A 27,573-nucleotide genomic window follows, 5' to 3' on the forward strand; every position below is an offset into this window, starting at 1 on the left:
AGCCACAAAGGAAGACTGATGACCCTGAATGAAAACATGTAAGATTTATTGGTGCATTTCTGAAATGTACCCGATGTACTCAGGGCTGAGCGGAAAAGGTGGAGGAATGAAAGGAAGTACAAGCTCCTTGTAGATATTCAACCAATATTTACTGAGCTATTTAAACAAAGGAATGGAAACACAGGATGGTTTCTGCCCTCTGGCGCTTACAGTGTAACTGAAAGATTATTTATTCAGTGTAGCTGAAAGATTAATTATATAAAACAAATTTAAAAATTATTAAGTATCATACGTTTGTCAAGTTAGGGCTGGGGTATGACTTTTAAACTTACACATATTTCTGTCTTTAAAACTTGGGAATATGTGCCAGCAATGTAAGGCATAACGCAAATTCTAGAATAGTTTCACTTCATTCTAGATAACACAAGCATGCGCATTAAATCATCTTCACGTAAATCATCACCCCAAAATTTATAATACAATTTTCTCCTAGAAAGCAGTTTAAAATCCTCTTATAAACTGATTATGGAAGAAAAAAAAAATAGAAGCACAAATTTAAAAATGTTCCATGCAAAAATGTTAACCCTAGTTTTAACCATAAACCAGTTTCTAAAAAGCCTTTGAGTCAGGCTGGACTGTTGGCACGGAAGCGCCAGAAAACACCTGCAGATGAGTTTTATTGTTAAGAAGTCAGGGAAGCTCTCGAACCTCTGCACGTGACTGACAGCCGACAGCCAGCTGCAGCATCTGGCCAGGAGCACCCAAGGGGCCGAGGCTCACCGTGCCTGTTCACGTCCTCAGTCCACCCTCCACCAGTCTGATGTCGGCAGGAGAGGTGGACAACTGAATGTTAAATCCATCTGTAACTCACACCTCAGTGTCATTATTTCAAGTGGTACCTGCTTCCTTCCTGACCGCCAGCCAAGGCAGCCTCCTGAGGAGCCAGAGAGGGAAGCTGGCCCGGGGTCAGCGCTGGCAAGGCATGTCCTTTCTGCGGAACTTGAAACAGCCACCTGCTGCTTTCCTACGCGGTCAGTTCTGATGGGACTGCCGTGTCTGCACTGAGCAGACAACCTGGTGATAAGACACTGACCTCTTTACCTCCTGAATAGACTTCTCCAAGTAAAGGCTATTTTGAAGATCAGTGTAAAAGAATTTTTAAGGAATCACGAATCTTGATTTAGAACACAGATTTGACTTTATTATTTTTATCAGCCTGCATTTATTTATATATCCTATTCATACCTTTGTACTGACTTTAAATAAAATTAATCTGTTTACATAAAATCATGTTCAGCTCCAATAAATCTGTAAAAAGATTATTTTAAAATGCAATATTTAAAACATTTGAAACAATAATAAAAATAACATGAACCCAGTGATATTTAAAATTATCATGCTATTCTCACAAGAGATCAATGCAAAATAAGTATCTGATGTCTTCACTCAATTTGTGACATTTCTAATCTCAGACAAGTATTTTCATTCAAGACTAATGCTTTACCTGCTCCTTGTAAAGACACTGCACTATTACTGCATATTTACTAATGATTGTTCACAATTATTATTTTTCTAAAATTTCACATAAGAATCATTATATTCATTAATGCAAAAATTCTTAATTTTTAAAATGTCATTATTTCTTATGCTGTTTTTAAGAAGCCAGCTAATTGAGAGCTTTGAGGAATTAAAAAAAAACAAAAACACAACCCAAGAAACACCAGTTCCACATCCTAAGCTGATGAGGTCTATGGAACTCACAGCTGGACCAGGTACTAAAAGCAAGGGTTAACCACGCCACCCCTGAGATTCCCACAGGACACGTCGGCCATCCACACCTGCTGTTCAGTCGCTTGGTCGTGTCCAGTTCTGGCCCCGTGGACTGTGCCCACCAGGCTCCTCTGTCCGGCGTAGTCTGTTGTACCCAGCTCTCACCCAGGAGCAGCGCCACCAAAGAAACCAGACTCCAGTCACGTCTGTGTCTAACTGTTCTTCTCAACCTGTGTAACAGCTGACTATTCAGGGGACGGACAAAGGGCTACAGTGTTTAACTCCAGCGGGCTTGCTAAGGCACCTGCCTGATGCCCTTCAAGTCCTCCTGCTCTGGTGTACTTGTTTAACTTGCACTTGGCCTGCCAGGTTACCTTCTAGAGTATTCGGCCCAATGCAGCTGAGAGAGTCAATTCCTAGGCAGGTTGATAAGAAGTCCAGGGGTCCCTGAGGAGAGAGAGGTCTGGGGTTCTCAAGGAGGAGGAAAGGACAGAAACTTTTTTTTCTCTACATTCTTTAGTCTTAGTCACATAAAACATTTTTTTCTTTAAGCCCGCAACTGATGATTACACAACAAACAACTCAGTTTAAACTCTGTTCTAAGGATTATGTAACAACAATGTAAACTGCTTGAGGACAGCTTCTCCTTCCTGAAAACCTTCTGACTAATCCTGATATCTTAAAATGTGTATTATGGGAGTGGGTCTGGGTCTGGTAGGATCTTTCTATTGTTAAATTCTAATCCTGTTATCCTAAAATGTAAATTGTGGGAGTGGGTCTGGTAAAATTTTCACAAACTTGAGGAATTCTTTTGATTTATTGTAATAATTAACTAAGAAGTACCTAACTCCCTTGCTAACACTAGTGAGGGGGCACTCTCCGACCCCCTTCTGATGTCTGTGTCAGAAGCTTTCTCAGTCCCTTTCCACTGTAATAAAACTCTGCTACACAAAAGCTCTTGAGTGATCAACCCTGGTCCCTGGTCCCAAAGTTAAATCTTCTTCTTTGGAGATCACCAATCCAACACTGTTCACCGAAAGCTATCACAAGTATCTAATGACAATCAGACTCGTAGTTTTTCCTACTTGTGTAACAAAATGCATAAATTAAGATAACATCTGTTTTTATTAGCAAAATGTAGACAGTAGGCCCTCTGCATCCGGCTTCTACAGCCATGGGTTCAACCAACTATGGATAGAATATATATTGTTTAAAGTTTTTAAATTTCTAAATATGTTTTTAAAAGCTCCAAAAATCAACTATTTACATAGCATTTACACTGTATTTCAATTATTTACACAGCATTTACACTGTGTTAGGTATTATATGTAATCTAAGAATGATTTAGATTCTGGCTTCCCTGGTGGCTCAGTGGTAAAGAATCCACCTGCCAAAGCAGGAGACTGAGGAGACAAAGATTCGATCCCTGGGTCAGGAAGATCCCTTGGAAAAGGAAATGGCAACCCACTCCAGTATTCTTGCTGGGAAAATTCCATGGACAGAGGAGCCTGGCCGGCTAGTGTGAGGGGTTGCAAAGAGTCAGACACAACTTAGTGACTGAACAACAATGGAGATGATGTAAAGTACACAGAGGTTACACGCAGACACTGTTTTCGTAAGGGGAGGGAACATCTGAAGACCAGGGCTCCTGAAGGTGATCCCTGTGAGGAGGGACTGTACACTAACACTGCCCATGAGACCCGTGTCATTTGGAAAACGCAGCTGCTCTCCCACTGTTCTTTACAGACAGATTTGTATGAAGACAGAAATCAACACCTGTAGCACCAGCAGGTCTGATTAGCAAACACAGGTGTAACAGAGACTGCCCGTGATCCAACAAGAGTGACAGAAGCCGGCTACATGGTAAGCTGCAGGCCGCCATCCACCACCAGGACGTGCCCTGTCACATATGGAGACTCGAGAAGAAATACGACCGCCTGGGCCACGTCAAGGGCGTCTCCAAACCTTCCCAGAGGGATATTCTTCTTTAAAAGTTCTTCGTTCAAGCCTTTCGTCATATCCGTGTGAATGAATCCTGAAAGAGAAATGCTTTCGTGTTTAGTTGAAAAACGCAGACACTAAGAAACACTTGCTCAATTAGAAACATTCACTGCTGGAAATTTAATTTGAGATCGTTAATAAACCTTGTTTCAGGAAACAGAATTTTGCTAATAATCAAACATTCAAGTCCTTATCTTTTATTGAGTTTAATTCGATGAAGAGTTACTCAACACTAAAATATTTGACCACCAAATATTTGGTCCAACTCTTAGCACAATATAAGTGGATGGATATAAACATGAATAAGAATTCAATTCCTCAATTCCATTCCTAACGTTGAAGCTTCAATGCTTTGGCCACCTGATGCTAAGAGCTGACTCATTTGAAAAGACCCTGATGCTGGGAAAGATTGAAGGCCGGAGAAGAAGGGGACAAGAGAGGATGAGATGGCTGGATGGCATCACCAACTCAAAGGACATAAGTTTGAGTAAACTCCGGGAGTTGGTGATGGACAGGGAGGCCTGGCGTGCTGCAGTCTATGGGGTCGCAGAGTCAGGTACGACTGAGTGATTAAACAAGAACAAACTCCTCAAAGAAACTGTAAGTCAGGGAGCCTAGCAGTGGCTGCCAGCCCAGAGCTGGGGGCAGAGGCCAGATTGTGAGGAAGGCAGCCATCCCTGGCGCTGGCATCTGCTCCTGGACACAATGTTGGACAAGCAGAGTAGGAACCTGTCCCAAACCCAGGCACCGTTCTCTCACTGCCAGAAGCTTTTTTTTTTTTCAAATAACAGACTTTATTTTCTAGAGCAGCTGCAGCTTTACAGAAAAACTGATCAGAAATGTGAGGGAATCCCCACACAAGCCCCTATCACCCTGCCTCCCCCAGGACCCCCTAAGTATCAACACCCTGCCTGAGTGTGCTACATGACGGACCAACAGTGGCACGGCAGAAAGTCACGGCTCACGTCAGGGTTCACCCACTGGGTTGTACAGCTGTTTGGTTTTGACAAATGCATCACACCATGTATTCACCACTACATCATGGACAGCAGTTTAACTGCCCTAAGTCTCTAGCTGCAGCTTCTTAAAATTCATACATATCATCTCCCAAAGTCAAATAAAATTAAAAAATATAAAGGAATCAAATCAAAAGCATGAAGCTAGTCTCTAGGGAAACTAGTCCAGGCCCCTACCAAATTTCACTATTATTTTATGCTGCAGCTCGTGAACAACAGGGTCCTGAATTATAAATACGTTCACAACCAGGGCACTGCACATAAACAGGCTCCCGGACTCTGTCACGTCTCAGAAGACCCGTGCAGGGATATCAGTAGTCTGTAAACGCTCCACGCACCCACATTTGTGCCTGTACTGTTTCCCAACCTCTGCTCCCTCCTCGACCCCAGAGGACTCCCTCCCAAAGCAATTTGCCATTTTATAAAGCTCTGGAAATTCTGCTTTACTGCTCATTTACTACATACACATGTACAATGCCTTTCAAGCTGGGCTATAAAAATGAAAAACCCCAGTCGGTGCCACTGTGCAAAGATGACGTCATTGTGACTGCCATTGACCAGGTAGAGGCTTCGGTGGCTGCAAAGCCGTCTCTCCTTCAGCCAGTGAGGGAACGGAGGGACAGGAGCTGAGCTGAGGACACGGGTGCGGCTGCTGCACTTCACATCCATGACAACATGCTTGGTACATTTCTTCCAGACAGGAATGCCTTAGGAACCGAGAGTCTTCCTCATAAAAGCAAGTGCATGGTTCTTGTCCAGTGAGGGTTTATATCTGTCGGCTCCCAAGGAAACGAACTTCCTTCACCCATTTTTGGCTAGCTATGTTGTTGTTGCCGTTTAGTCGCTCAGCCATGTCAGCCTCTCTCGGGACTGCATGGACTGTAGCCCACTAGGCTCCTCTGTCCATGGGATTCTCCAGGCAAGAATACTGGAGTGGGCTGCCATTCCTTTCTCCAGGGGATCTTACGGACTCAGGGATCAAACCATGTCTCCTGCATTGGCAGGTGGATTCTTTACCACTGAGCCATCAGGGAAGCCCTGGCTAGCTACAGAGTATAAACAAACAGCATCTCACTTCCATATGGCTTGGTTACTATTTTAGCTTTGAACAGCTTGATCTATAGCAGAGATCTTACACTTAAATAAGACACCAGGATGTCAGCCTCTTTCAGGCACCAGCACCGCCACCTGCAGGATAAAGCTCCCTGCTTAGATGTCTGTCCTCTGACACAAGTTCCTAGGACCTAGAAAGAATTAAAATAATCCCAGACACTTTTTTAGGGAGATAAAACAAGACTGTCGCCAAAAGCTAGACCAAGATTTTCACCAGAGCAAGTGTGTGTGTCCTAACCTTATGTCTGTGAAAACGCCCAGGGAGGCGGCGTGACAAACCGCTGCCCGCCGAACAGCGCCTGAGAGCAGCGGGAGTCGTGTCTGCTGCGCGTCTGCCAAGCCTCTGCAGCACCTGCCAGCCAGCCTCGGCCCCAGTCATGAGCACAAAATTGCCTCAACTGAAAAAGACACTGAGGGTCCCCAGAGAAATCCGTGACTGCCGTGCCATCTGTCCAAATGTCACACGCTTCAGTCCTCGGAGGTTCAGTCCCCTGTGACACGCACTCACGTGCGGGCAAAATAAATCCTGCACAAGTACTGCTGCAGTGTCAGCAGCTGAACCAGCAAAAGAGCAAGAACAACAGCGGAAGCGCCCCTGGGAGGCAGCGGTCACAGGACGCCCGCGCACCCGTGCAACACACCGCCGGCTTCTGCCTCGGGCGGCACAGTGCGCAGCGGCCACAGCAGCCACACTTCTGCGGACAGACGGGAGGCGGGTGAGGGGCTGCGAAAGGCTGGGGAGACTGAAGGAAATGGGGACTCCCGAACGCTCGGGGCTCCAGGGTTTCTTTGGGGATGATGAAAATACATGTTCTCAAGTGGGCTGCAGTGATGATGGAACAACTGTGTGACTGCACTCAACTCGGTACATCAGACACTCTAAATGGGCGAATTACACTATGTCAGTTACACTGCCATAAAGCTATTATTTAAGAAGTTAAACAGTTCTACATGTAGCAACATGGAATCAACTCCAGCAGAGATTGCTCTATGAGGAAAGCAAGGTACAGAACACTCTTACACATATGTATTGTGAATGACACGTGCTGCTGCTACATGAGCAAGCAAAGGCTGCTGCAATCGGCACCCGCATCGCTGAGCCCTGAGGGCCTCCGGGCAGACACGGACAGGCTGCTGCCCACTGCAGGCCGTGCCCAGCGGGACCCCGCCCCAACACTGCGCCTGCAGGGGGCTCAGGATGGGAGCCCAGGACGCTGGCCCGGATGTTAGCCGAGCGCACGTCAGAGGAGTGACTTCAGGGAGCCCAGACACTTGCATTTTCATACACAGAGAAGCACTAAATTCCTTAATTTGAGAGGTCTGGTTTTCTCTAGTAAATAGTAATCTTGTGATGTTCTGATGACCTGGCTTTCATCACAAAAACTCCCATGTATCTTGGCTCTTTGCACCAGTCCCTCACAGCTATCGCAGAGGCTGCCTCATGGACAGAACACACACACATGTCAATGGCTTATAAATGAAATACAGAGAAAACTATACACACACACACTTTACTGGCTTACATATGAAATACAGAGAAAACTACACATGCCACACACACACTTTACTGGATAATACATGAAATACAGAGAAAATTATACACACCACACACACACCTAACTGGCTTATATATGAAATACAGAGAAAACAATACACATCACACACACACCTAACTGGCTTATAGATGAACTGCACAGAAAATGACACACACACCACACACATATTACTAGCTTGTCACACATACACTTTACTAGCTTGTAAGTGAAACACAGAGAAAACCAGCTGCAGAGGTTGCCTCTTAGGAAGGCACTGAATGGCCAGAAGACAACTCACTTTTCACTTTAAGCTTCTTTGTACTTTTGAATTTTGTGCCATATGTTTGTATTATCTATTGAAAACACAGTTTTAAAAGTAATGTATCCAAAATAGATAGTTTCAATTTATCAAATATTCTGTTTCTCATGTTCAATAATAATCAGTAACATTCATCAACGACAGGAAATTTATAGCTAATGTAATACCAAAATTAGCAACTAACTTATCTTTTAAAAGTTAAAAATTAGGAAGCAAATGATAGGCTCATTTATTAATTTGCTTGTTCTTTGTTTTTCCTATTATGATTTGCTTTTTAACTGATTTTTCCTTAATTGGAATCTCCATTTGAAGGTGACCAGGAAAACTAACATTAAAAATAAACATATTAAACAACCCAATCAAAAAGTGGAAAAAAAGACCTCAACAGACATTTCTCCCAAGAAGAAATACAGATGGCTAACAAACACATGAAAAGATGCTCAACATCACTCATTATTAGGGAAATGAAAACCAAAATCACAATGAGATACCACCTCACACCAGTCAGAATGATCATCATCAAAAAGTCTACAAACAATAAATGCTGGACAGCATGTGGAGAAAAGGGAACCCTCTTGCACTGTTGGTGGGAATATAAACTGATACAACCACTATGGAAGATGGTATGGAGATTCCTTAAAAAACCAGGAATAAAACCACCATATGACCCAGCAATCCCACTCCTAGGCATTATACCCTGAGGAAACCAAAACTGAAAAAGACACATGTAACCCAATGTTCATGCAGCACTACTTACCATAGCTAAGAAATGGAAGCAACCTAGATGTCCACTGACAGATAAATGGATAAAGCTGTGGTACATAAACACAATGGAGTATTACTCAGCCATAAAAAGGAACACATTTGAGTCAGTTCTGATGACTCAATGGATGAACTTAGAGCCTATTATTCAGCGTGAAGTAAGTCAGGAAAAGAAAGATAAATATCGTATACTTTGGAAGGAATGATGCTAAAGCTGAAACTCCAGTACTTTGGCCACCTCACGCGAAGAGTTGACTCATTGGAAAAGACTCTGATGCTGGGAGGGATTGGGGGCAGGAGGAGAAGGGGACAACAGAGGATGAGATGGCTGGATGGCATCACCAACTCGATGGACATGAGTCTGAGTGAACTCCGGGAGTTGGTGATGGACAGGGAGGCCTGGTGTGCTGCGATTCATGGTGTCGCAAAGAGTCGGACACGACTGAGCGACTGAACTGAACTGAACTGAATGCATATACACAGAATCTAGAAAGATGGTACTGAAGAATTTATTTTCTGGGCAGCAATGGAGAAACAGACATAGAGAATAGACCTATGGGAAAGGCGGGAGGGGAGGAGAGGGTGAGATGTATGGAGAGAGTAAAGTGGAAACTTACATTACCATATGTAAAATAGATAGCCAATGGGAATTTGCTGTGTGACTCAGGGAACTCAAACAGAGGCTCTGTATCAACCTAGAGGGGTGGGATGGGAGGGAGATGGGAGGGAGGTTCAAGAGGGAGGGGATATATGTACACCCTATGGCTGGTTCATGTTACTGTCTGACAGAAAACAACAAACTTCTGAAAGCAATTATACTTCAATTAAAAAATAAATAAATTTAAAAATATAAAAATATTAATTCTGATGTTTCTCAGCTCTGTTCAAAGATCTGAAGAATCTGGTTGAAATCACCATCTAAAATTAACAAATAACCATAGAATCAATTAGATGCTACCATTTCAGCTTGTTAATGTTAATTTCAACTTCACTGCTGGTTAATGAAGCATATTCATACCAGGCTTAAAGCATAGTCAATTTCATATATTACACTACAGCCAATATAATATAATAAAAGTCACTCTACTCAATGTCCACATTTCTGGCAACAGGTTTTTTCTTTCCTGCAGTGTAAATTGCAGTGGAAAGTAATATCTCTAGAAAGGCTATACAAGCACACTTCCCTAACCCTCAAAAAATTTCCCTTTGGACACAACTGGATTCGCACTGTTTAGTCTGTTGCCTTAACAACTAATTGACTGACAAAATTAAGCATTCCTTCTCCAGCGTTTCCATAGCATCATGCAGGTACCTACTTTGCATTCATCACATGCCAGTGTAATTATCTGTTTACACGCCTGTCTTTCCCACTGCACTTACTTCCCTGTGACACAAACACCTTATTCGTGTTTAAATCTGGAGCGCTGCCAGCCCTGGCACACGGGACACACTCGGGGAGTCTGCTGAATGAGTTACTAGACGTGAGGCACACTTGCATCACGCCCAAAGCATGCAGCTTGCAGCTCACTGTGACCCGGAGCTGACTCTCCATCACCCACACTGCTGCAGTCCGAAAAGTGGGAAGCACGTAACAGACCCCCCAACCCACAAACCATCTACTTTGCACATTAAAGTTGGCTCACACTAACACCCCACTGGGCCGCACGAAGCACACACAGCCTCACAGCGCTGTCAAGACCACAGGGCCACTTCGGGATTACCTTTAGAAAAAGAATGCACCTATACCGAGTCACTTCTCAAATGTTTACGGATATGGAGCCAGTGTCTGACTGAACACTCAACGGGGACGCAGGCCACTCCTGACAGGTCCCTGCTGGTGGGCAGCTCTGGGCCACACTGGGCAGAGCGGCCCAGGTCGCCCTCAGCCTCCTCACAAACCCCCAGCACACTGGCCACGGTGCCCTCGGCAAGCTGGGACAGAGGTCCCCTGGCAGCTAGCGAAAGTTCAGGAGGGTATCCATCGTCTTTGAAAGCACAATAACCAAGCCTGCCGTCATACCAGCTCACGAGTGAGAACGCAGATTTGAGTTTTAGCACCTTTTTATTAGTCTCAACTAATCCAGGCAATATTTATAAAGTAGTAATTTGTCAAAAGGCAAATAACGTAAAGGTAAAAGTTATAAAATTGGAAGATCCAGACAGTTTAGAAAAATCATATTATGAAAAACACGGTAAGCCTTAAAGTTTGTAACGATATAAAAGGAATCACACAGAGGCCCTTCACTCACTGAAGAAGCAACCACAGCTGCAATCACTGAAAATCAACTACTTCAGAGTCACTTTTCAGAAGAATTCTCCCTCCTGAGTCTGCGTAAAGTATCTTTTTTCCTTCAAATTCCTCTCTGTGTTGAAATTCTAATGTGAATATGGGGTAGCTCTCTGAGGCGCAGTGACACCCAGTGAAAGGCATCTTCTCCATTTTGAAAACAAACGTACGTGACCTGTGACATTAACACTTTCTTCTCTACAAACGCTGCTTTCTGGAGTACAGGCTGACCTCGTTTTAAGGGGCCTTGCAGATACTGCATTTTTGGGTTTTTTACAAGTTGCAGGTTTGTGGTAACTCTGGATCAAGCAAGTCCATCAGTGCCATTTTCCCAACAGCCTTTGCTCAGTTCATGACTCTGGGTCACATTTTGGCGATTCTTACAGGATTTCTGACTTTTCATTATTACTGTATTTGTTGTGGTGTCTGTAATCAGTGACCGTTGATGTCAGCACTACAGACTGACTCGCTGAAGGTTCAGATGACGGTTAGCATTTTTTAGCAATAAATTATTTTTTAGTTTATTTTTAACTGGAGGATAATTGCTTTACAATGTTGTGTTGGTTTCTGCCGTTCAACAACGTGAATCAGCCACAGGTACAGATATAAACCCTCCCTCGAGATCCTGCCTCCCTCCCACCCTCCCATCTCAACTCTCCAGGTTGTCAGAGCAGTGGGCCGAGCTCTGCGTGTTATACAGAAACTTCCCATTAGCCATCTATTTTACATACAGTAATACATGTTTCGACTTCCCTGGTGGCTCAGACGGCAAGAGCGTCTATGCTGTAAAGAGCGATACTGCACAGGAACCTGGAATGTTAGGTCCATGAATCAAGGCAAATTGGAAGTGGTCAAACAGGAGATGGCAAGAGTGAACGTTGACATTCTAGGAATCAGAGAACTAAAATGGACTGGAATGGGTGAATTTAACTCAGATGACCATTATATCTACTACTGTGGGCAGGAATCCCTTAGAAGAAATGGAGTAGCCATCATGGTCAACAAAAGAGCCTGAAATGCAGTACTTGGATGCAATCTCAAAAACAACAGAATGATCTCTGTTCATTTCCAAGGCAAACCCAATATCACGGTAATCCAAGCCTATGCCCCAACCAGTAATGCTGAAGAAGCTGAAGTTGAACGGTTCTATGAAGACCTACAAGACCTTTTAGAGCTAACACCCAAAAAAGATGTCCTTTTCATTATAGGGGACTGGAATGCAAAAGTAGGAAGTCAAGAAACACCTGGAGTAACAGGCAAATTTGGCCTTGGAATATGGAATGAAGCAGGGCAAAGACTAACAGAGTTTTGTCAAGAAAATGCACTGGTCATAGCAAACACCCTCTTCCAACAACACAAGAGAAGACTCTACACATGGACATCACCAGATGGTCAACACCAAAATCAGACTGATTATATTGTCTGCAGACAAAGATGGAGAAGCTCTATACAGTCAGCAAAAACAAGACCGGGAGCTGACTGTGGCTCAGATCATGAATTCCTTATTGCCAAATTCAGACTGAAATTGAAGAAAATAAGGAAAACCACTAGACCATTCAGGTATGACCTAAATCAAATCCCTTATGATTATACAGTGGAAGTGAGAAATAGATTTAAGGGACTAGATCTGATAGACAGAGTGCCTGATGAACTATGGACAGAGGTTCATGACACTGTAAAGGAGACAGGGATCAAGACCATCCCCAAGAAAAAGAAATGCAAAAAAGCAAAATGGCTGTCTGAGGAGGCCGTACAAATAGCTGTGAAAACAAGAGAAGCAAAAAGCAAAGGAGAAAAGGAAAGATATAAGCATCTGAATGCAGAGTTCCAAAGAATATCAAGGAGAGCTAGAAAGCCTTCCTCAGCGATCAATGCAAAGAAATAGAGGAAAACAACAGAATGGGAAAGATTAGAGATCTCTTCAAGAAAATCAGACGCCTGACTTCGGGCTCTACGACAAAGCCACAGTCATCAAGACAGTATGGTACTGGCACAAAGACAGAAATATAGATCGATGGAACAAAATAGAAAACCCAGAGATAAACCCACGCACCTATGGACACCTTATCTTTGATAAAGGAAGCAAGAATATACAGTGGAGAAAAGACAATCTCTTTAACAAGTGGTGCTGGGAAAACTGGTCAACCACTTGTAAAAGAATGAAACTAGAACACTTTCTAACACCATACACAAAAATAAACTCAAAATGGATTAAAGATCTAAACATAAGACCAGAAACTGTAAAACTCTTAGAGGAGAACATAGGCAAAACAGCCTCCAACATAAATCACAGCAGGATCCTCTATGACCCACCTCCCAGAATATTGGAAATAAAAGCAAAAATACACAAATGGGATCTAATTAAAATTAAAAGCTTCTGCACAACAAAAGAAACTATAAGCAAGGTGAAAAGACAGCCTTCAGAATGGGAGAAAATAATAGCAAATGAAGCAACTGACAAACAACTAATCTCAAAAATATACAAGCAACTCCTGCAGCTCAATTCCAGAAAAATAAACAACCCAATCAAAAAATGGGCCAAAGAACTAAACAGACATTTCTCCACAGAAGACCTACAGATGGCTGACAAACACATGAAAAGATGCTCAACATCACTCATTATCAGAGAAATGCAAATCAAAACCACAATGAGGTACCATTTCACACCAGTCAGAATGGCTGCGATCCAAAAGTCTACAAGCAATAAATGCTGGAGAGGGTGTGGAGAAAAGGGAATGCAAACTAGTACAGCCACTATGGAGAACAGTGTGGAGATTCCTTAAGAAACTGGAAACAGAACTGCCATACAACCCAGCAATTCCACTGCTGGGCATACACACCGAGGAAACCAGAATTGAAAGAGACACGTGTACCCCAATGTTCATCGCAGCACTGTTTATAATAGCCAGGACATGGAAGCAACCTAGATGTCCATCAGCAGATGAATGGATAAGAAAGCTGTGGTACATATACACAATGGAGTATTACTCAGCCATTAAAAAGAATACATTTGAATCAGTTCTAATGAGGTGGATGAAACCGGAGCCTATTATACAGAGTGAAGTAAGCCAGAAAGAAAAACACCAATACAGTATACTAATGCATATATATGGAATTTAGAAAGATGGTAACGACAACCCTGTATGTGAGACAGCAAAAGAGACACAGATGTATAGAACAGTCTTTTGGACTCTGTGGGAGAGCAGGGAGGGTGGGATGATTTGGGAGAATGGCACTGAAACATGTAGAATATCGTATGTGAAACAAATCGCCAGTCCAGGTTCGATGCAGGATACAGGAAGCTTGGGGCTGGTGCACTGGGATGACCCAGAGGGATGGTACGGGGAGAGAGGTGGGAGGCAGGTTCAGGATGGGGAGCACATGTACACCTGTGGCGGATTCATGTTGATGTATGGCAAAACCAATACAATATTGTAAAGTAAAATAAACAAATAAATAAAAAACTGAAAAAAAAAATATTGGCAAAAAAAAAAAAGAAAATCAGAGATACCAAGGGAACATTTCATGCAAAGACACGCTCGATAAAGGACAGAAATGGTATGGACCTAACAGAAGCAGAAGATATTAAGAAGAGGTGGCAAGAATACACAGAAGAGCTATACAAAAAAGACCTTCACAACCCAGATAATCACGATGGTGTGATCACTCACCTAGAGCCAGACATCCTGGAATGTGAAGTCAAGTGGGCTTTAGGAAGCATCACTACAAACAAAGCTAGTGGAAGTGGAATTAAGCTATTTCAGTTGAGCTATTTCAAATCCTAAAAGATGATGCTGTGAAAGTGCGGCACTCAATATGCCAGCAAATTTGGAAAACTCAACAGTGGCCACAGGATTGGAAAAAGTCAGTTTTCATTCCAATCCCAAAGCAAGGCAATACCAAAGAATGCTCAAACTACCGCACAATTGCACTCATCTCACATGCTAGCAAAGTAATGGTCAAAATTCTCCAAGCCAGGCTTCAATAGTACGTGAACCATGAACTTCCAGATGTTCAAGTTGGATTTAGAAAAGGCAGAGGAACCAGAGATCAAATTGCCAACATCCGCTGGATCATTGAAAAAGCAAAAGAGTTCCAGAAAAACACCTACTTCTGCTATTGACTATGCCAAAGCCTTTGACTGTGTGGATCATAATAAACTGTGGAAAATTCTGAAAGAGATGGGAATACCAGACCCTGACCTGCCTCTTGAGAAACCTGTATGCAGGTCAAGAAGCAACAGTTAGAACTTGACATGGAACAACAGACTGGTTCCAAATCAGGAAAGGAGTACATCAAGGCTGCATATTGTCACCCTGCTTATTTAACTTATATGCAGAGTACATCATACAAAATGCTGGGCTGGATGAAGCACAAGTTGGAATCAAGATTGCCAGGAGAAATATCAATAACCTCAGATATACAGATGACACCACCCTGATGGCAGAAAGCGAAGAACTAAAGAGCCTCTTCATGAAAGTGAAAGAGTAGAGTGAAAAATCTGCCTTAAAACTCAACATTCAGAAAACTAAGATCATGGCATCCAGTCCCATCACTTCATGGCAAATAGATGGGGAAACAATGGAAACAGTGACAGACTATTTTCTTGGGCTCCAAAATCACTGCAGATGGTGATTGTAGCCATGAAATTAAAGATGTTTGCTTCTTGGAAGAAAAGCTATGACCAACCTAAACAACATATTAAAAAACAGAAACATTACTTTACCAACAAATGTCCGTCTAGTCAAAGCTATAGTTTTTCCAGTAGTCATGTATGGATGTGAGAGTTGGACTATAAAGAAAGCTGAGCTCTAAAGAACTGATGCTTTTGAACTGTGGTGTTGGAGAAGACTCAAGAGTCCCTTGGACTGCAAGGAGATCCAACCAGTCCATTCTAAAGGAAATCAGTCCTGAATATTCATTGGAAGGACTGATGCTGAAGCTGAAACTCCAATACTTGGGCCACCTGATGCTAAAAACCGACTCACTGGAAAAGACCCTGATGCTGGAAAAGACTGAAGGTGGGAGGAGAAGGGGACGACAGAGGAGGAAGTGGTTGGATGGCATCACCAGTGTGATGGACATGGGTTTATGTAGGCTCCGGGAGTTGGTGATGGACAGGGAGGCCTGGCGTGCTGTAGTCCATGGGGGTCACAAAGAGTCGGAACTACTAAACAGCTGAACTGATATGTACCTCAGCTTCTTTATCCATTCAGCTGTTGATTCACATCTAGGTTGCTTCCATGTCTTAGCTACTGTAAATAGTGCTACCGTGAACACTGAGGTACATGTGTCTTACTGAGCAATGTGGTGCGTATTTTCACGTGTTTATTGCTCATCTGGATGTCTTCTTTGCAGAAATGTCTGTTTAGGTCTTCTGCTCATTTTTTGATTGGGTTGTTTATTTTTCCCATATTGAGCTACATGAGCTGCTTATATATTTTAGAGATTAATTCTTTGTCAGTTGTTTGTTTGCAATTATTTTCTCCCATTCTGAGGATTGCCTTTCCATCTTATTTATAGTGTCTTTTGCTGTGCAAAAGCTTTTAAGTTTAATTAGGTCCCATTTGCTTTTTTTTTTTTAATTTCCATTACTTTAGGAGATGGGTCAAAGAGGATCTTGTGGTATTTTTAAATTAAGGTATGAACATTGGTTTTTTAGATGCAGTATTACTGCACATTTAATAGACTACAGTATAGTATAAACATAATTTTTATATGCACTGGGAAACAAGGTTTGCTGATTGCTTTACTGTGATACAAGCTCTACTGGGCTGTCTGGAACCAAACCCGCAGTCTCTCAGGTTATCAGTAAGGCAGTTACTGCAGGCAATTATGTCATGAAATGTGCAAAGGACATCACCAAGGCAGCCTTGTTGGATTACCTCCTCTGATTCGTACTGTTATGAAAAGTACATTGTATGACAGTGCTATTCAGATATTTTAAATATAGAGATGTGTTATTTCTTTAATCTAGATGCAGGGACTATGTTAGGGAATGGATGCATTGTTTGAAAAGTTCTGCTTTGACAAATTGACAATGTCTAAATTAGCAAACACTGTATCCCAGTGAGCAGCAAATCGGTAACACATCCCGAAAGAGGACAAAGACAATTAAAATGCAAACAGTTCTGCAAAGGGATACAACCTGGGCTCAACTGCAGTATATACATCACCAATACGCCTCATCCCACTTACTTGACATTCATACATTCAGTTCTTGAGAGTCCCAAGTTATGCCTGACTTTTAAATGGGGAGTTTCTCTTGTGTCCAGCACAGACACAGCGTGCCTGGCCTGAGTCTCCGCCCCCAGCCCCATCAGACAGAGTTCAAACCCCTCCACCACCATGCTCCATGTTCTTTGTGGGGTCCCGGCTCCTGTCCCCAACCCCCTGAGAAGTGCTTACAGACACAAGACCAGTCTTTGCTATTATTTTATAAAACCATGCTGCTAAGTCGCTTCAGTCATGTCCGACTCTGTGCGACCCCACAGATGGCAGTCCACCAGGCTCCCCCGTCCCTGGGATTCTCCAGGCAAGAACACCGGAGTGGGTTGCCATTTCCTTCTCCAATGCATGAAAGCGAAAACTGAAAGTGAAGTCGCTAAGTCGGACACAACTGAGTGACTTCACTTTCAGTTTTCGCTTTCATGCATTGGAGAAGGAAATGGCAACCCACTCCAGTGGACCCCATGGTCTGCAGCCTACCAGGCTCCTCTGTCCATGGGATTTTCCAGGCAAGAGTACTGGAGTGGGTTGCCATTGCCTTCTCCATTTATAAAACCATAGATTCACATAAATTAAAAGAAAAACGTTTCCACTCACCTGGTGCAACTACATTCACTCTAATTTTCTTTTTTGCTACTTCTTTGGCAAGAGCACGTGAAAATCCGACTAATCCTCCTTTACTGGCACTGTATACAGACTGGCCGGAATTGCCTTTTAAACCAACAACACTTCCTAGAAAAAGAAATGAGAGCAAATTCAAACTACATTCATAGGGTTATTATTCTGCACGTTCAGATAGTCTATAGTAAACAAACAAGGTACAAACCCTTACCTCATCTTTTGCTAAAATGAGGAATTCTAACCATTGTCATTTGAGTAGCAAGACTTCAGAGTCTGAGTCTGCTCAGAAACAGGAGCCAAAAGAAGCTCATGTAGAACCCGGAGGACGAGGCAGGGGCTGAGAACTGATCCACTAAATGACAGCACTCATGCTCATCTCTGAGGAGGTGGAGCGTGATAAAAAGCCTACCGAGTTCATAGAGGCTTCCAGGAGGAAGAGGTTAAAACCAAACGGACAAGCCAGGTAAAGGCTGATTTTATGACATTGCATGAAGTTTTTATTTCCAGCTAAAAAACAGTTCATTCGAAGATAAATTTTACTAAATTTCAACTACTGTTGATTAAATTAGCAAAGCTTCTACTGTAAACTTTTTGTAAAATTGTAATTTAGTTACTTTCAGAGATGTATCAACTTGTACTGCCTAGTTAAAGATTCTTGGGTGGCTCAATTATATAAAAGAATAACTTATAACCCAAGTATCAACTGTATGCAAATAAATTCTTGCAGAACAGAAATTGGGGAAGTCATTTTCTGCATCAATGACCTGTATATGTAATGTAGGTAAGAGAGTTAGAGAAGGCGAGGTTCGGAAAAAGAACCAGACTGGCACTTTACAAGAACAGATCACCTTTAATGAGGCGAAAAGGGGCAGCATTCCGATTAGTGAGCCGCTGCACTGACCCAAGAAAAGAGTAAGTATATATAGGCACGTATGTGGAAAGCTACTGTCTTAAGGGGACCTGTTCTTCTCCAAGGTTGTTCAGAGTAGTTATCTCTTAAATGGCTGGGGCAAGGAATTCTGGAGATCGGCCAGAGGCTGGACCGGATAGGAGCTGGTCATAATCAACCTTGATGTCCATTTTTTACTTTGGGTGAGAGAGTTCTTTCTTTTGCATAGAATGGTGGGGAGGACCTGGAAGGGAGTTTTAACTCCAGGCTATTTTGAGCCATGTAACTTTCCTTCAGGTAATATAAAAAGTAACCAAGAACCTCACAAAAGAAGGAATGATGCTAAAGCTGAAACTCCAGTACTTTGGCCACCTCATGCAAAGAGTTGACTCATTGGAAAAGCCTCTGATGCTGGGAGGGATTGGGGGCAGGACGAGAAGGGGACAACAGAGGATGAGATGGCTGGATGCCATCACTGACTCGATGGACGTGAGTCTGAGTGAACTCCGGGAGTTGGTGATGGACAGGGAGGCCTGGCGTGCTGCGATTCATGGGGTCACAGAGAGTCGGACACGACTGAGCGACTGAACTGAATTTTAGAGGAAAAAAAAAAAAAAAAAAAAACACTCCAAATACTTCTTATGATCAGCAAGTCCAAGGATAACATATTTATCCACACTAGTTGTTACATGTTAATGACAAAGGAACAGAAAGGAGTGCAGAGAGAGTGAGAAAAGACACTCTGATCAGACAGAGGAAATGCAGGTGGGGTTTGGGGGAGGAAGAGAAACAAAGAGAAACACAAAAAAGAAAAATACAGACTTGGAGGCAAGGCTGAGCAGGAGGCTTAAGCAGCTATGGTTCCACCACACACAGCTGTTCCTCTGCAAAGTGATAACTTCTGAAATACCAACGTCCTTTCCAGAAATTTACAGTAACCTCTTTGGTCATAGAGACGCCTAGAGACCCCTAACTTATTTTCAGTAGTCTATTTTATTGACTTACAGCACAAGTCTAAAAGTCTGCATGTAAGCAAAAGGCTGATAGGGGATTTGTTTTGTGCATGTCTAAAGAGGGGATGTTTCAGAGTTGAACAAATACCCCCCCTTTACCAGGAGAGATGTGCATGGTAGTATACCAGCTTACAAGAACCCAGATCATTACCTGGCTATGTCAGAAAGCAAAAGTCAGCTCAGTTACTCATCTTTCAGAAGAAAATCGACCTCTCATATTTTTAAGGGTAAATATCCAAAACGTTCTAATTCTTATTAGCACAATATTCTTTCCTTTGGTCAATTTCAAAAAGGAAGCACTCTGTATTCTGGCTTGGAAGGACACTTCCTGTTTTAGAGTAGGGTCACTTACTCTAAGGAGCAGCATCCCTTTTTTATGGCCTATAAGGGATCACCACTTAAATGGGAGATGGCAGGCATGCTGCTATTCTCAAATTACCACACTGAAACGAAATCTCAAGTCACTCTGCATTTTTAAAGTCTACAGGCACACACTCCACTCTGCCCTATGGGGCAGGTGAACTGAAGCCCAGGAGTTACTTAACATCCATTCTAAACACTGAAAAGGTTATTCTCTTAAGAAAAACTCCTCTTAGACCCCTGTGCTGGATTTACTAGTGACGCACACAGCTGCTGCAGAAGTCATTTTTCAGCCCTCACCAACTACAAGTTTTTCATTCCTTAATCACATTTTGAACATTTGGTTTCATGTAAGAATCAGGATGTCCAATTTTTCTTAAATATGCAAAAGAGCTGGTCAAACTGAACCACATTTGTGCACAGCAACAACCTGCTGGATCGGAACTATTCCACAGCCTCTGGACACCAAAGCAGGGTGCCCCAGGCCAGGTGTCTCCCGCGTGTGCTGTCACTTCCCCAGTACCTGGTGGTGTCACTCCGTAACACCTGCTTCACCACTAGAAGGATGTGATTTGATGATTCCTGTTTCACCTATTAATCAGTTAATAAAATCCTTTTTCCATGGGTAATAAAGACACATTCTGTCCTAGTTTCACAGGTAAATAAACTCCAAATCAGTTGATTAAATTTCTGTGGTGCCATGAGATAATACTATACACGCAGAGGTAAAGACTCACCTACATTCACAATGGACCCTCCCTGCTGTTTAATCATTGTCTTCAGGGCAGCTCTACAGGTCAGCATGGAGCCCAGGAGGTTAGTATGGAGCTGAGACAGCATATCTTCAGTATTTGTCCTTACTAAGAGGTTATCCCTACCAAAAAAGCAAAATCAAACCAAAACAATCCCATGTGATTTTAAAAAGGGGCAAGACAAATTAAAAAGTCAAGAAATAGATAATATTTTTTTCCTAAAAGTATAATATAAGAAGAGCTTTGCCTCTGAGTTAGAACACCTGGACAGCCCATTTTAAACTTGATTTGTGAGGAAACATATATAGTCACAACAGTGGTAACCCAGGAAGTACTAACTGGGAAGAAAACAAGAGAGTCGTTTGGTTTCTGGTAAAATTCTTCAGCTCAATATGGGTGTTGATTACAATGTTAAAACTAAACTGTACCCTTAATATGTACACTTCCCAGACATCATATTCTACCTGTACTACACACACATATAACTATTCCAATAGCACACGTTTAGTTTAAAAGGGTTTTTTTCCTCTGTAATAAAATAACATTTTGACACGCAAAAAAACTAACGAAACCCTTATTATAATCTCAATATAAAAAAATGAAGAGTGTGCAGCTTGACAGACCAAATTTTAAAATACATAACTTTCCTTCCAATTAGAAGTAAAACAAGTTAATATACTAACTCATATTAATCAAAAGAAAATTAGGAGGAAAAAAAATTAGAAATGTACTTAAGTTTGTGACCAACCTGTTAATTCCAGCGGCATTTACCAAGAAATTAACGCGACCTAAATTTTTCTCTATCTCTTCAAATGTATTTTGAACATCATGTTCTTTGGCAACATCACAGCTCAATGCCAAATGATCTCCTATACAACAAAATTAGAGTTACTAATAAAGTATAGCTTGTCAAACATCTACTATGAGCTAGTGTCGGTGAAGTGAAGTGAAGTCGCTCAGTCATGTCCGACTCTTTGCGACCCCATGGACTGTAGCCTACCTGGCTCCTCCATCCATGGGATTTTCCAGGCAATAGTACTGGAGTGGGTTGCCATTTCCTTCTCCAGGGCATCTTCCCGACCCAGGGATAGAACCCGGGTCCCCCACATTGTAGACAGACGCTCTACCATCTGAGCCACCAGGCAAGTCCTATGAGCTAGTGTAATAGTGTCAATTATTCAGTCATGTCCCACTCAGTAGGGTCTGACTCTTTGCAACCTTTTGGGCTGTAGCCCACCAGGCTCCTCTGTCCATGGAATTCTCCAGGTAAAAATACTGGAGTGGGTAGCCATTTCCCTTCTCCAGGTGATCTTCCCAACCCAGGGATCCAAACTGGGTCTTCCTGCATTGCAGAGGGATTCTTCACCATCTGAGCCACCATGGAAGCCTTAGATCTGTTCTATCCAGAACTTGAGATAAAGAACGATTAAGTCCCAGATTCCTGATCTCATGGAGTTCAGTCTAAGAAACTGGATGGAGGAAGGTGGGGAACAAGCAGAAGCAAAGTAATGCAACAGAATGTAAACCTTAAAACACTTTTTTAATCAGCAAAAGTCAGGGAGCACCTTTCTCATGTTCATAGCACTTTGTATGAGTCACCTACCAATATTTACAGTTTTGACACTGACCCTATGCCATTTAATTCAGCAGTCCTCTCAGTTTTATATTCCTGTTTTGTAAACTTGAGACATTCCCAGTGGCTTAGCAGTAAAGAATCTGCCTGCAATACAGGAGGCACAAGAGACACGAGTTCAATCCCAGGGTTGGGAATATCCCCTGGAGAAGGAAATGGCATCCCACTCCAGTATTCTTGCCTGGAAAATTCCATGGACAGGGGAGCCTGGTGCGGCTACTGTCCATGGGGTTGCAAAGAGTGGGACACGACTGAATACGCTTGCATATATAAGCTTAATGTCTAATTCAGTTACATTCTTGTCGAACTGGTTTCCTCGCTTTGAAATAAACTCTAGGGTTTTTCTGTTTAACTATAACACAATCTTATATGGCCATTATTATAGCGTGACTATTAGAAGATGAAACAAAGCAGGAAGCTGTTTTTTAAAATGCTCAAATCATGAAAAAAATTTTACTAAAAACTGTTACCTGTTTTTTTAAAGTCCACTTTCTGGAAATGTTTAAATAAAAAAAAGAAAGAGAATTAAACTTCAAAGAAAGCACTCTTTATTCAACATTATACCACTTAACACTCTGCCTTTTAAAAAAAAAAAAGGTAAACAATTCTTTTCTGGCTAACCTTGCGTGGTACATTAACACTAAAATTACCTTCTTAAACCTCTGGAGACTTATGTGAAGTCGGGGCGACGATGCGTAAAGGTGCCCCGACAGAACGAGGTGCCCCTGAGCCCAGCCCTCCTAATTCTAGCTGCGAGCTCGATCCTTCACAGCACCCCGTCTCACTACCAGCCAGAGACTGAAATTCGCAAAGTAACTGTGAATCCATTCCTAATACAGGTTGGGGGATGAAATTTAAGCGGAATCTGCCGGAACAATCTCACTGTCCCTTGGTGAAGGTCATCGGGGTATAAGGGTGCTTCAACGCTGTGGACGCCGGGAGGCGAGCCCACGCACATCCCGTACTAGTGCAGCCGCCAGCGGCCCTCCCTGCGTATGCGCACACGCGCGGGCCTCCTCGCGAGACCCGAGCACGCCTGTGCCGCCCGTCGCCCAGCATGGCGGGGAGAGCGCCCAAGACGGCTTCTTGTACCCACACCAGCCGCGCGAAGAGGGGGTGCGACCCCGGTCGGTACCCACCGCCCAGGTCCCCGGCCGCGGCTCTGGCCCCCTCCAGATTCCGGGCGACGATGGCCAGTCGATAGCCTCTCTGGGCCATCAAGCGGGCCACCGCCCTGCCGATGCCCCGGGAGCCTCCGAACACGGCGCACACCTTGTCCATCTGGGACGCGGAGCCGCAGGCCCGGGGGAAGAGGCTACAAGAGACGGCCCTTCCCAACGGCCTCGCAAATTCACACAGCGCGGCGCGCTCAAACTGAATCGCGGGCCCACGGCTCTCGCCGCCGTATTGGAACCGGTGCGGGCCCAGAAACCCAGAGCGCCGCGACCGCTGGTCACGTTGGCGCGTCGACGTCAGCGCGCGCGTGCTCCGGGCGGCGCGCCCCCGGCAGATGCCGGCGTGGGCCGGCGGGACAGTACAAGGGCCGCACTGCACGCTGGGACTTGTAGTCTTGGTGCAGGCGGAAGGGCGTGGGGCGGTCCTGGGAGAGAAGGGCTCCAGGCTCGGGGGTCTGCCCTGTAGGAAGTGGGCCTTGGGCATCGGGTTGCTGGATTCTGGATGTTATGGGTTAAATCAAGGTCGTGCCGGCAGGGACTCGGGCATGAGGACCCCGGATATATGCTCCAGGTTGTGTTTAGCTGAGACCCAAAGGAGTGGCACGTGGGTCAGGCTCCCAGCAGACCCCAGTCCCCCTGCTGTGGAATTTGATTCCTGTCCTGCCTGCATATCTTGCATTGCACGCAGATTCTTTACCATCTGAGCCACCAGGGAAGCCCGTCAAACCAAAATTTTGGAGTTTGGAGCAGAAGTTTTATTGCAAGGCTGTAAAAGGTAACAACAAATCTGACCCCATATTGGGTCAGTTGTTTTATTATAACCTTTGTAGTCTATGGTTTCTGCTTTGGGTTAAGAATGTTGCCTATAGCCTAAAATATACAAGGGAGCCCATAATCAAGTCTCTGCCTTTTAAAAGAAGGCAATGGCACCCGACTCCAGTAGTCTTGCCTGGAGAATCCCAGCGACAGGGGAGCCTGGTGGGCTGCTGTCTATGGGTCACACAGGGTCGGACACGACTGAAGTGACTTAGCAGCCCTTTAAAAGTTAACATTTTTCCAACCAAATAGAGATTAAAAAAAAAAAAAGTTTTAAAACAAAGAATAATATTTGTCTTGTAGGTTTATAGGGTCTTTGTGACCTGGCCTACTTGGACATCTGTGAGAACATGAAATTCTGTGCCAGGTCTGCAAAACCAGCCATACCTTTAAAAATGCTTTGCTGAAACCCTTCAGCGAGTTTGGGGGTTCCTTGGATACAAGGCACCAGTCTCCTTGCATGGCCCTTCAATAAACCTATCTCTGCTCCAGACTGTCGACCGTCGGTATCATCGGCCCCACTGTGCATCTAGCACAGGAACTGCATTCGGTAACAGTTTTGGAGAATGTGTTGTTATGGGCAAAATTTCCGAGGAGGTTTGCGTAGTGTGTGGAGCTTCCCAGGTGGCTCGGTAAAGCTTCCACCTGCCAGTGCAGGACCCAAAGGATACCCAGGTTCACCCTGGAAGGAAATGGCTACCCATTCCAGTATCCTTGCCTGGAGAATCCCATGGACAGAGGAGCCTGGCGGGCTACAGTCCATGAGATCACAGAGTCAGACACGACTAAATGATGAATAACCAGGCTGCAGAGTACCTAACCCTCTTCTGACTCGGTGGTGGTGAGGTAACAGAGTGGTGTTCTAGGTATCTCCATCATCAGCCTCTGGTTCCAAACACTCTGGGGTCCCCATGCTTGCGCTCAGCCGGAAGTTACCATCTAACTGGGTAGGGCCTTAGTTCCTGCAGAACAACTCAGAGACATGTATCATGTTGTTATGCATGTCCTCTGAGCAGGAACCAGGACCCTGCCCCATCTCAGCTATTGTTTCTTTCTGCTTCCCCATCCCTTAACGAGTAACTGTTTGAATCTGCCCTTTGGAACTCAGGAAAGTTCTAGGATGCTGAAAGCCTCTTTCCTACCAACAAGAAATCGGTGACAAGCTTTTATACCTGGGAGGGCCCCACAGGGTCCTGCTCAGTTTCAACTCCCATCTGTCCCTTAATTCTTCTTCATCTTGAGGGGAACAGGTGTTGGACAAGAAAAGGACTAACATTTTGGAGAGAGAGGTCCATCAAAAACTGGACAAATGAACTTAGTTTTAGGTGGACTTGCTTTCACTCCCCGGAAGGAGTGACCGCAGTGGAGGGCACACCCCAGACCCCAATGCCCTCCCTGGGGAAGGAGTGGGACGCAAGGGTCAGAGCCCATCCTACCTGCCCCTGCCCAACCCAGGCCCCCGTTCTCCTCAGAGGGTGTTGTTGCAGAGGCAAGTGTGTCCAGTCAGGAATATACAGGAGGAGCTCAAGAAGTTAGCCAAGTGAATGGTCGCCTAGATCCAAAACATGAGCCTCAAGCATCCTCATAGTTTCCTGCAATTCTAAAGAGGACATGCTCAGTGTTCCCCAGGTTAATAAGGTGAAAGCTGAGTTTCATTACCATTCATTACCATTATGCTTGCTACAGTTTCATGATATGAAATGTCTCAGAAAAGTAAGCCCTGGTCCCCACTGGTAAAAAGTAGATCGGGTGGGGCAACAGGACAAATCCACATGAAACACTAGTGAGCGACCACAATCATGACCTGCAGAAGTATCTTAACAGGAGAGCTCAGAGGAAAGGGAGGTCAATGAAGGAGGAAGAAATGCACGGAGAAGCTAGGTTAGAGGACTGGATGCAGATGAAAGAAGGCAGGGGAAGAGCCAAACAAATAAACGGAGCTAAGCAAAGAGTATCATTTTTGTCCCACCTAGCCCCAAGAGGGATGTGAAGTGGCCTGCAAAAATACACAGTAAAACTTCAAACCCTTGAGGACGGCTACTATAAAAACAACAAGAATTGGAGAGGATGTACGGAAACTGAAACGCTTGTGCTCTGCTGATGGGAAGGTAAATTGGTACAGTTGCTCTGGAAAATGGAACAATAGTTCCTCAAAAAAAAAAAAAAAAGTCTTACCACATAATTCAGCAGCTCCACCTCTGAGTAGATGCTGAAAAGAATTGAAAGCAAGGTCTCAAAGCAACATTTGTAACCCCATGTTCATAACAGCGTTGCTAAAGTGTAGACACAACCCAAGTGACCAATGATAGATGATGGATAAGTATATGTAGCGTGTGCGTGCACACACACACACACACACACTGTAATATTTCTAAGCCTGAAAAAGGAACTTGGCAATATGCTACAACTTGGTTAAACCTTAAGGGCTTCCCTGATAGCTCAGTTGGTAAAGAATCTGTCTGCAATGCAGGAAACCCCAGTTTGATTCCTGGGTGGGTAAGATCCACTGGAGAAAGGATAGGCTACCCACTCCAGTATCCTGGCCTGGAGAATTCCATGGGGTCTCAAAGAATCAGACTTTCACTTTCACTTTTGGTTGAACCTTATGGCCATTACACTAAATAACATAAGCCAGTCACAAAACGACAAATACTATATGATTCTACCTATACAGGAGGCACTGAGAGAAGGCAGTATGGTATAGACAGAAAGTAGGAGGGCAACCGCCAGAGACTGGGCAGGAGGACGAAAGAAGAGTTGTTTAGTGGATACGATGTTTCAGTTCTGCAATAGGAAAAGAGTTCAGGAGAGGTGTAATGGTAATGTCTGTTATCATATGGATGTTACATAATACCACTTATCTGTACACTTACAAATGGTTAAAGTAAATTAAATTCTATGTGTGTTTTACCACAATTTTTAAAATTGGGGAAGAAAACAACTCCAGCAATACCAATATTAACATTGACAAGAACACTGGATGTAGTTTAAAGCTTCTTAATGCAGTTATCTTTTGTCCCTAAAGTAGATAGTGGTAGTGTCAAAATACTGTGATTTAAAAGCACTTTGAATATTTCTCCTCTGAGGAGTTACAACACAAACTTGATACTGGGTTGTTTGCCGTTTTTAGAAATTGCTTTATGATTTAGTATTTAGTTTTGTCTGAAGTGTAAACAACAAAGCAGGCACGTTCAGAGAACACGCTTTCATCCTTGCCTCTGTCTCCTGTTCTCTTCCTACCCATATAAAACATTGTTTTCATTGATTTTTATTTATCCTTCCA

The 27,573-nt window shown here is 43.6% G+C and overlaps 1 protein-coding gene across 2 annotated transcripts; it reads right to left on the reverse strand.

Moving 5' to 3' along the window:
- Positions 1 to 1,175: 1,175 nt before the first annotated feature.
- On the reverse strand, positions 1,176 to 23,765 carry CBR4 (carbonyl reductase 4). Of its 2 annotated transcripts, XM_055577620.1 has the most exons (6): positions 23,572 to 23,765; positions 22,770 to 22,791; positions 21,415 to 21,535; positions 20,652 to 20,788; positions 17,629 to 17,763; positions 1,176 to 3,805 (listed from the first exon to the last, which is right to left on the reverse strand). In XM_055577620.1, exons 1-6 carry the CDS (start codon positions 23,578 to 23,580, stop codon positions 3,627 to 3,629), a joined length of 603 nt encoding a protein of 200 aa, XP_055433595.1. In that variant the 5' UTR covers positions 23,581 to 23,765; the 3' UTR covers positions 1,176 to 3,626. The 2 variants fall into 2 exon arrangements, with proteins under 2 accessions (XP_055433595.1, XP_055433594.1); XM_055577619.1 differs by lacking the exon at positions 22,770 to 22,791 and having other exon boundaries at positions 23,439 to 23,765.
- Positions 23,766 to 27,573: the final 3,808 nt, after the last annotated feature.

This window comes from Bubalus kerabau, chromosome 4, assembly GCF_029407905.1.
Source record: "Bubalus kerabau isolate K-KA32 ecotype Philippines breed swamp buffalo chromosome 4, PCC_UOA_SB_1v2, whole genome shotgun sequence".
Classification (NCBI taxonomy): domain Eukaryota; kingdom Metazoa; phylum Chordata; class Mammalia; order Artiodactyla; family Bovidae; genus Bubalus; species Bubalus kerabau.